We start from the raw sequence: 11155 nt of genomic DNA, 5'->3' as shown, positions 1-11155 counted from the left end.
TTACTTTACTTTTATTACAATCCAACCCCCCAAACGTGCACACATACACATCGAATTACAATAAATTCCACTTCATTTTATTAAATCTTATACTTACCGTACATTTTCATAAAGAAAACACATTCAACCCACTTGCAAACGAGTTTATTGTTGGACTGTCGCAATGAGAATAAATAAATAAAAACACCAACAAATCAACGTACATTAATTCATATTCAATTTTGTTTTTATACAAATATATACAACATGATCCACACACCTTATCGTTAAACTCTTAAACTTTAATATATAAGTGTTATTTAATCATTATTTTATTTCCTAAAATGTACATTAATTTACTTTTCTGTTTTTTTTTTCTTTATTTACGGATGGTTGCTTTAAATCTATTACAGTAGAAACTTAACTAGCCTATAGACTATACGGATTACAGTTGTAATTCAATTAAAATTGGCAAGCAAATGCATCGTCTCTCTCTCTCTTAACACACCTAAGGCATTTTGGTCCAAACAATCGCAGGTTCGTTACAACGTCCTCCTCCTCACATACAAAATATCCCATCGATCGAAATCACATGCCAACAAATGCAGAAGACCCGTGATAACTTAAACTAAATACGCGTTGCATGCCCTCTTGTCTGCTACTGTAAATATCTCCACTTCAATTGCAGCAAATTAAGATTCAATGAACAATCAAATCAAACCTTTTAATATTGAAATTATCTTAAAATGGAAGAGTTTGAACGGTGGAAATTGATTAATGATGAATTTGAAATTTACAAAAATAATAGTTGTTTATTTACAATACCAAACAATGATTGTAGAAATAGCTTATGTTTTTTTTTTGTTTGTTCATGATCTAAAGACATACATCGCTGGATACAAAATAAAATCATCTCTTGTGAAAAAATAGACTTTTATATATTTATATATTAGTTAATTTAGTGTTTTTATTAGTTTGTCGGAATAGCCATTTCGTAACATGGAATTCGTGGGATAAAGTGTATTCGAATTATTAGTAATGTAAGGCAACAAATGTTCTACAAGGTAATCACTATCATTCGTCCCAGAGGCAAGTCTGTTTTTGCGGCACGTAATAGGAGAACAGGTGGCATTTCCTGCAGGTCTTGATGCCGCATCTGTAGGACATCGCCGAGTCCTTCGATTCTCCCTTGCCTTTGCAATATTTCAGACCGCACGGATACCAGCCGACGCATATTTCCAGTCTGCATTGGCACGGCGACCACACTTTCTTCGTCGAAGAGCAGTCGGCGAGGACGTGATTGCTTTCGGAATTTGGGAACCTCTTCAGCGATGTCGTATAAGCGCTCTTGGGTAAACCTGAAATCAAAAGAAATCATATATTTAGAATAAGAAAATTAAGTCATTTTCATTCATTTACAAATATTTATTATGAATCCTGCAATCATACTGTTCATTACTTAATTATGAGAAACTACTATGTAGAAGTGGAATGAGAGTTCAAAAGTTATAAAGTTATTAGTTCACTTAATAATACAGTTAAATCTATCGATTATATAATAATACTATATAAGTATATAAAAGGTAGGGCCATTTTACGGATTCTGTGTTCGGAGACAAAAAGGATTTATTAAAAATTCGTAATATTGTCTTGATGTAATTGTAAGGAATATCTCGTGCGTGATGGGGCTCGAACGTCGTGGGAAAACCGACACAAAGAGCAGGATGCTGGGAGATATTCCAAAGGGCGCACATAACGAGAGGAAGGAGGAGTAGGGCAATAAGTGTGCTCACATCAACGCTCCGTGCTCCGAAATTACATGTCATATTTTTATCATATCCTCTTGCGTCTTCTCCTCCTCGAACATTGTCTCCTGTCTGCCTTCCAACCAACCATACAACCATACCATCTATATAGCCTGTAGTATCTACTACTAAAATAATCCATAACAGTTTTATCCCCTGTCCCGATATCACACGTGTGTGACACTGACCAAATATATCCATTATTGCGGGGTGTCCGTGCCATGTATAATAAATTACCATACGGCTCAGTTCGAATAACAACATCATATATTATTCACGCAAATACTAGTAATTATTTTAATGGTAAACCATTTCCCATAGGTCGGCTCGAACGTAACGCAGTATCGCAATATCATTCCATTTTTTTTAAAGAATAATTTATCTTTTTAACTCGTTGAATGCAGGTAAAAAGTATCCAATTATTTTAAATTATAATACACTCATATTTTTTATATTAATAATTGAGTATTATTCAATGTTATTTTTAGTCTTTATCCAAGTGAATTTTCACTTCATTCAATCAGAAGAATTAATACAATATTACCAATTTATATTGTATAAAGAAATCGGACTATTCATCGGAAAAGTTGTTGGTTGTTGAAAAGTTAGTTAGTTTTGTGTGTCCTAATCAGTGATAGAAAGAGAGACACGATTTGCTGACGAGACTTGGAAACTAAAGATTTTAACACGAAAAGAGTAAAGTTTGACAAAACAAAAAGATAGAAGTAAGCAAGTTATAACAAAAGTAGTCAAATGAAAACACTAATTGAAGAAATTCAGGAAAATGTTATTATTTACTATTCAGACAGAAATTATTTTTATTTACTTCTATTTCTGAACGTTTACATAAAATATATATGCGGTTTTTGCGAACTGATCTATGTTTTGCATGGAAATGAATTATGCAATGGGTTCCTTTTCTAATTATCTGCAGAGCTATAACAATATATCTCCGTTAAATTTACGAGCGTGCATGAATTAATGTATCTCTGAAAGTGTGATTTGTAACAAGAAAACGTAGCGTCCCCAGTGGTAAACTAATTAAAGCGAATTGATGAAGTGAATCGTAGCGTTTCTAGTTAACTCCGGCCTGATATTAGGTCTGAATAGTAATATAGTTCGTTTGTCAGTTCATCGTAATCCGAAGACAAGTTTGTCGACGAAAGCGGCGACGAGGAGGGAGCCAGCCTTTTCAATGTGATATCTCTCTACGGACACACGGTCTTAACATTCCCAAAACCCAAAGATTATACAACTGAAACTCCACAGACGTGGTCCATTATGTCGAGGAGGGCATACATCCAGACCCCTCCCGCTTCCACCCCCGGGTTGCGTAACTCTAAAACAGCTCGTAATATATGCAGAGCACTTTATCAATGCGGAGTGTTATATAAATTTGATAAACATCCGCCAGCTGTGTGCAAAATCTTAACTTAACAGACGGTACACTGTAGCAGCTAACCTTCTTTTCTTGAAAAACTTATATTTCGTTGCTGCAAAAAGAAATATTCCATAAATTAACTACCGAGAACACGTATTATTATATATAATTTCGATTTTATAAAGTTTAACGGATACAGAATCGCGTAAAAGTGAGTAAATTGAAATATTCGTGCAGTGATGAAGTTGTAGACGCGTTCATTACTAATGGTGCAAGTGACATGACTTGAATTATTTACTGGTTGCGTTCCAATTATCGTGTACACGGTTTGGTAATTAACAATTGAAATTAAGTACATCGCCAGGGTAAATGGTTTCGTGTCGCGTTAATTCTATGCGAAACTTCTCGCAGGGATTATCGCTGATAACTGTCCGTTCTGCACTCTTTGTCAGAGGTGCAAGTCCTTTTGCTTTTCCTTATCGCAATCGGCGCAAGTTGAAATTGATGCGATTCCAGGATTCCCGGTTTTATAGGGAAACTTGCTAAACGTATGCTTATGTTTAAGATGTGTAAATTCAAAGTTTCGCGTAAACTGGCAAGATTGACAGTCGCAGCGGACGTCACTTAAAAAATTAATTAAAAAATAAAGTTATCGATCTTTCAAAATTCCCAGTGAGAATGGCTCTAACGTTCAAAACCACATACGAAACTTATTTCTGCAAGCATCCCATTAAAACAAGGAAATTGAAACGACCCGTCTATGATGAATTCACCATCCTGCCGGAAGGCGGGAAATGGCTGGACACGACGCTCCACATCGAGGACTCGATGGACGAGGCCAAGGCCATTGTCAGCGATATGTACAAGAAGCGTTACGTGACGACGTACCAGAAGCACTACTGCCACATGCTCGATCATGACCCGGACGCGTGGGAGACGGCCGATCATCAGTTCCTGAAGCTGACAGGAAAAATATACGAGACCAATGATAAAGCCGTTCTGCCACCGTTGAATTCGGCGCGAAGGCTTCTGGGCTACATGAATCCAACTTTGTTCCATATCAACATGAGCGCGTATCAAGATGAAATTGGTAAAACCGGTTACAAGATCCTGTTGAAGGATGTTCAAAGCGAGAAGGCAATAGAACAAACGCGCACAATTGAGACACCCAAGCAAAAATTGGATGAAACGCGAGCACATCATCATCGACGTCAACGTCCTGCCCCTGCAACACAGTGTATTTGCTATTGCTACTGATTAAACGAAATTATTTACGCTGTTTTCTTGCTTGAGTAATCGTTGAGCTTTAGTAATTGTTTCATGTGGAAACTTTAACTTGCTCTGATCCGCATTTATTGCTCATCCTCCAGTAGCTTCTGCTGCGAGATCGCAGTATAATCTAATTTCTGAATGCCGACATGCATGCACTTACTACTCCAGTTCGGTTTATTACCAACAGCGAGTTCCCTTATAAATGTACCCAAGAGCGAGCTTCGTGTGTGTATATATATACACGTACGTGGATGGTGAGGTTGTGTAAAGGAGATCCGGAGCGAGAGTGAGTTGGGTGCTGCTGGCTTGTTATTTCTAATTTACAAGACGTACCAGCGAAGGTAAGGGAAGGTACACGGACGGGAATTAGCGAATAGAATAAATAAATTAATTAAAATCGAAATTAATTACGGGGGCGCAGTTAACGTCTGCCGGCATTAAAGGCATGATGAATTGGGGGCAATTAAAAGATGATTATCTAATTCGCTTATCGATCGCGTCCAATTAATTCCGAGATATGCAATTCTGACGGTAACGAATTGGGTTTACGGTTGCCTCCGCTACCTCCGCATTCGCCGCCCGAAACACCACCCCCGCCCCCCTCAGGTTACAACACGTGCGGCTAACCCAGAGCCTCCTCGAGCTTACGCCGACGTTGACAGCGATCGCAATATCCGGGTTTCGATATTGACGTGATCTAAGTAATCCGATCACCGTGCCATTGCTTATGTTTATATTACAATTTGATGTTGTTGTTCTCCGCAGATAAAAGAGTCAAAAGACCGAAATCCTCATCACATCAGTTTGGTCACAGCGAAAAGAAAATATAAATCTTTAAGAATACATTACGTAAGAACACTTTTAGTTATAATTACTTTGTTATAATTTTATATTAATATAATTTCAAATACCTTTTTGACATTTAAAACACATTTAAAAATCCACACTTATGACTCCTATAACTGCCAGACGTACAAAAAGAATAACTATTGTATATTTTGGAATCAGATGACAATAAAACTTATAAATTGTGTTGCTAACATTCCATGGTATCACAAAGGTATTTGACTTTTGACATCTATCAAAAGTTAAGCAACATCTGCAATAGATATTATTTGAATGAAATTGTTCATTTAAACTACTATAAATGCTTTTTATATAGATAAAATATCAATTATGAAACATACATAATATTTATTATCCGATATCTGTCTTGTAAGATTATCGTTACTATTTTATTATCTGCTCTAGTACTCGTGTATGTGATCCACGTCGCACATGTATACAGTTGAAATACACAAAACAATTTTGTTCGGTCTGCAATATTGCGCACATAAACTCGTAAAATCTTGGGATGCGATAAAGTTGGAGGTGGTGGCGGAGGCGAAAAAAACTTAGAATCGATATTCCTTATTCACGATTTTTAAAGTTTTCCGCTGCGAAACGTGGCCGATTATGCATTTAGATAAGACAGGATCAACTGGTTAAGCATTATTAGCATACGGCGCTAATCCGCGCGCGGCCTGCATTTAATTCGTAATTAAATTAAAATCAAGCTGCTTTCCAATTAAAATAAATCAGCGCGAATGTAAATGGAAGCAAATAATAATAATAATAAACGAACAGATCGATGATAGAGAATTTGTCGCACCGTTTCATGATTGCAAAACATGTCCGGGCAATTGTGGTGTATCCGTGACCGAAATATTATTTCGTATTAAATTGGATATTTTTAGAAAAATTAAGTAATAAAAAAAAGCAATTTCTCGAGTGAATTTGCAGAAAGCGCCTTCTCATTTTCTTGCTCTGTTAACCTTTCAACTGCAATGGAAATTATAATTTCATAAGATCTCACGCTTGTTCGAAATGAACAAAATTGTTATATCTAAATAAACTCTAAGTAATTAAGATTTTATTATTATTGTTATAAAACATTGGTGTTTATATATAAATATTTTCATTCGATACGGTTTAAATAATAGAAAATTGTATATGTGAGTCGTTGATCCATTTCTAGAAATTGAAGCGTTAATAAAGAATGTAGTAAAAGTAAATATAGGAAGTGTGAAATTTAATAAAATATAATTTAATTGAAGATGAGAGATGCCTTCGATTTGCGAGAGCGTTAAGAGCTGTCATACTGTAAGTTGGGTGAGAACAGCTTCAAATAACGAACAGAGAGATGCATTATATTTTTAAAGCAATTCGCTAGGGCATAAAATTGCAAATGTGTTTTCACGCAAAGACGACGTGGCGTGTAATACTTGTCCAATAAACAAGTAAGATAAGTACCTTCCTTGAGATGCAAAAAAAAGAACAATTATCGTTATCATTTTGTGCAATGTAAACATCGGAAGAGGTAGCACGCATACACTTGCAATGTGTATACAGCCAGAAGGCGAATAGGCAAGTAAGCAGACACAACATACATTTTGTATGACTTCGCCGCCGCCGCCGGCGGCGGCTTCAGAATTTATATCGTTCTTCCTCCGTTTATACAACGCACACTTTTCCCCGAGTGTTGGAGCAAACTTAATTCCGCAATTAACTTGAGCTTATCTCCGAACGCCTTGACGTTTTACGTCGAAAATAGCGCGAGGCTCTCTCCGCCACTTTCCACCGTGCGCCAGCCATCATGCTATGATGCCATCGTGCCATGCAACCAGTATTCAAACACAATTTGCACACAAACAACACCACTCATTCAGCTCCTTCAACAACACCACTCCATATAATTTCCGAATGCAATCAACAAACAAATCCAATGGAAATTCTATTCTTGGAAATCCATTATATGCAAAACGAAATAATTTCAAAAGTTACCTCAACTATCATCAAGTAGTTTGTTCAGACAAGTGAATACGTATACTGAGACAGCGTTTTGTAATTTCCGAAAACTTAATAAACCAAAATACATTAGAACAATTCAATAATTGATATAAAATAAATAGAAACTACTATGATTTTAAATTCAATGAGAAAAGGCTAAGGTATAAGATATTATACTATGTATGTCCATACTTTCATAGTTTCCCAGAATGGACCAGTTTCAGTCTTGACACTTAATTCACCACACTATATGTAGACCTAAACATGAAATGCTTTTTTTTCATAAAAGACATGATATGAAGACAAATTTACTGATTTTATTGCGTCAATGAATAATATTTAAAAAAGAAAACTTGTACCAAAATTTGCGAATCAAAATTCCACTTGTTATTCCAGTCGACGTAGCAGGTGTAGATAGGATAGCGGCGATGCAAATTTTGCGAATCAATCGCTGTCGGGCGAGAGCTTCCTTCTTTTTTTTTATCTGTATTTTAATTTCATGCTGAAAGGGCCCAAACTAACAAATATATATATAGAGGGTGCAAAAAAAATTTGTACCAGAGAGGAGAATAAAATCCGTCGATAAATATTCATAGGGTTTCCCGGGCCGTAAGCCGTCCTCTCCAAACGTAACTGCATTACCGGAGGGACGGACGTATTGAATTATAACGATGGATATACGCGTAAATAGAAGGGAACCAAAAAATACTGTATTTATTCGAAGAGGAACAAACATACATAAATATACATTCAATAGTAGTTTATATTTTTCGATGCATCCTTCTCAAATCAGTATGTTTTGAATTACATCTTACAAAGAAAAATAAACATTATATTCAATATCAGAAGAGATGATGAATAACGTTTGCAATCCCAATTGGTATGGACAAAAAAAATCATAGATGCATACAGTTGCAAATGTGTGGCTTGCGGCGCATTTAATACAATAAACAAATACAATGGATATTGTTGCATATTGAAAGTCGGCCTTCCGGAATGGAATTGTTTTATGATTCCGCTTTACTGTACACCAGTGCAAATACTAATTGGCACATTTTATCCATAATTGATATGTAACTCACTGGCATTCGATGCACGCATCCACCTCTATCAAATGCACGCGATCTACGTCCAATTAGTTACACCCAAACTGAGACAAACAATCGATGCGTTCCGAAATTTACGATCGTTTTGCAACGTTGCACACCGTTCTCCCAACACCACCCGCCTCGACCCCCCGAACACACATGCAAATTCATCCAGAAATATTCGCAGTCCATATGAGAACAAAATCGACATGTTCGAAGTAATCCTGTCTTGTAGTCGCGTTTGTCATTGCAACCAAGAAAATATGTCGAAAATGTTTGATTTCACTTCAATATAAGATTTACTGTTCAAAAAGCTTCTCAAATTTTTATCAATAGATCTTGTAGCTGTTTCAAAACAATGCTTTACTTTAGAATCGTCAATTTACCAATATTACCGGTAAATTTTCACAACAAATATCGGTAATTTAAATAAAAATGAAAATCTTCTCACATCGGCAATATGTACTGAAATTTAAACTTTGAACTTGGAGTCAAGAATATAAGATTCGATTTGGCAAAAACTAGAGAGAAACGCGTAAAGCTTTGTTTGCGTTTATAATGTTTATTAAAAGTCCGCCGCCCCCTGTGATACAAACCGCAGCCTAAGAGTTCCCCAGGGGGTGTATGTTTTTCATATTTCGCAGAGCAAGGACAGTCGAGGGGGTGGAGGTGCGGCATTACACTGTGTGAAACTTTATAAATACTGTTATCGCGCGTTGGGCGGCGTCGCATTATTAGAGAAATCGCGTTAATGCCTTATTTTACATAGCGACGGGGTGGCTGTGGCTGTAGAGGTGGAGGCGGCTACGACGGAGGCGGTTGAAAGCCGTGTGCCATCGCAATTTTATACGCGTCTGTATACGTACGACGTGTGTGTGTGTGTATATGTATGTGCATCTGTGTATGTGTGTTTCGTTTAGCGAGGAAATTGCGCGTCGGATGCTCATTCGCATACGGAATTTGTTTATTCAAATTTTCACCGAGCGTTTCGCACGACCGAAATAAAGAAGAGGAAAAAAAAACCGGAAAGCAAAAGAAAACAACATGAAAAATAGACAACGACGATGATTTTCTCTTCTCTTATTGTATTTGGAGAGAAAACAAAGATCCGTAGTCTGGAGACTTCAAGAAACAAAACGAACAGTTAAACGTAAACTGTAGTGTAAAAGAATAATTAATGTTATAATTGGATTATAATTAATTTGTTGCATAAAACAATTAAAAATAAATAATAAATGATGTGGAACTACAGTAGCGCACGTAAAGTTGACTTGTGACTGAAATTTCCAACTTTTATTATCTTAGATTTCACTAATTCAAAGTTTACGTTCTCGTGTGGATTTTAACGCGTCGGGTCGGGGAACTTTTTTAACCATTACCCCAAAATATTATTGCGTAAGTCGATATTACCCCCCCCATTCTGAATTCATGAAACAATCAATGTAAATTTTAAATAAACATTATTTATTGAATTAATTTGCATTTACATATTTATAAAAAAAAAGTTACATGAAACTAGTAACAAATAGTAATAGACAAACAAAATAAAATTCTTAAATTGGAACAAACAGAAATTAATTGAAAACTTACCCCTTCAGGTTTTGGAAAAATGATGTTGGAAAAATGTTTTGATATAATTACTTTAAAATTGGGAATTTTTGATGTAAGAGCAATTTGAATACAGTCTTCGGCGTTTAATCGATTTCTGTTTTTCGTTTTTATGTTCATTAGAGCGGAAAAGCCTTGTTCACAAAGGTAGGTTGTTGCAAATGGCAGCAATTTTTTTACCGCCTCCTCATGTGCAATTTTGAAAGCCTTTGCAGCCCTTGACAACCAAAAAGACGACAAGATTTGCTTTGGTCTCAAATTGAATACGTGATTTAGTATTGGATCGAAGTTCAAGAATTGCCTGGAGATTCTTCTAGTATGTTAGTAATTTCACATTTAAAAGGATCTACAACCCAATTCACAGTTTGTACATCAAGATCTGGAAAGTAGTCAGAGAACCGCTCTCTGAGTTTGGTAAGATGAAATTAGAAAAATTACCCAATTTTGGGTAATTTACCCGATTACTAAAACCGATTAAGTGCGATCAAATCTTCTGTAAGATCAAAAATTTGATTTCTTCTCCTTCATCATAAAATATGTAAATTTGTATTATTTCTTTTCTTTAAATATATCTTAATGAAGCGAAGCTTCGAAAGAATGTAGCCTACATATAAGTACATGCTAGGTTACTTTGAAAAAAGCTTTATTTGATATAGTACTTCGATTATAGAAAAGCAGAATTTATGAAATATTGAGAGAAACTTCTCGAAATATACCTTTTGAGAGGTCGGTCACGGTTGAATCATTTATTACGTCGATTCGTGCATTACGAACAATTCATTTGGTTGCATTCGATAATAAAAATGATGGAACACCTTTGTAAATTAGAGTAAAGTGCGGCCAAAGTGCACACAATGGACCGCAACAATAACGTCTGCGATGTGGGGGCGGCGGGCTTACGTCGTCGGTGGCCGTCACCGGTCGGCGCCTGGTGGGTCGGGGGCGGCAGCGGCTTTTGAATAATTTAACCGACAAGGCAACGCCGCCATAGAGCCGCACGTGACAAATGCGGCATTAATATTAATACAGGTAATCAAACGGAGGTGGCGGTGGGGACGTGGGGCATCGGAACGCCACAGCCGCCGCCATAAATCACCGGCTCTCTATCGCGACGCGTATGCAATACCAATACTCACACCATACTCATGATAACGACTGCTCCTGCTACGATTAACTACTGAATACAAATAAGT

General features: G+C 36.5%; 1 protein-coding gene across 1 annotated transcript; it reads right to left on the bottom strand.

Annotated features, from left to right (window-relative positions):
• Nucleotides 1-241: 241 nt before the first annotated feature.
• Nucleotides 242-10739, bottom strand: LOC108568876 (out at first protein-like; the record flags this gene model as incomplete). The annotated part of the gene is made up of 2 exons (XM_017930223.1): nucleotides 242-1337; nucleotides 10679-10739. Coding segments are annotated over 2 exons (345 nt in total), but the record flags the coding sequence as incomplete, so codon positions are not given.
• Nucleotides 10740-11155: the final 416 nt, after the last annotated feature.

The sequence above is a fragment of the Nicrophorus vespilloides genome, unplaced genomic scaffold (genome assembly GCF_001412225.1).
Source record: "Nicrophorus vespilloides isolate i.1.1-1 unplaced genomic scaffold, Nicve_v1.0, whole genome shotgun sequence".
NCBI lineage: Eukaryota > Metazoa > Arthropoda > Insecta > Coleoptera > Silphidae > Nicrophorus > Nicrophorus vespilloides.
This window is presented reverse-complemented; position numbering and strand designations above follow the sequence as displayed.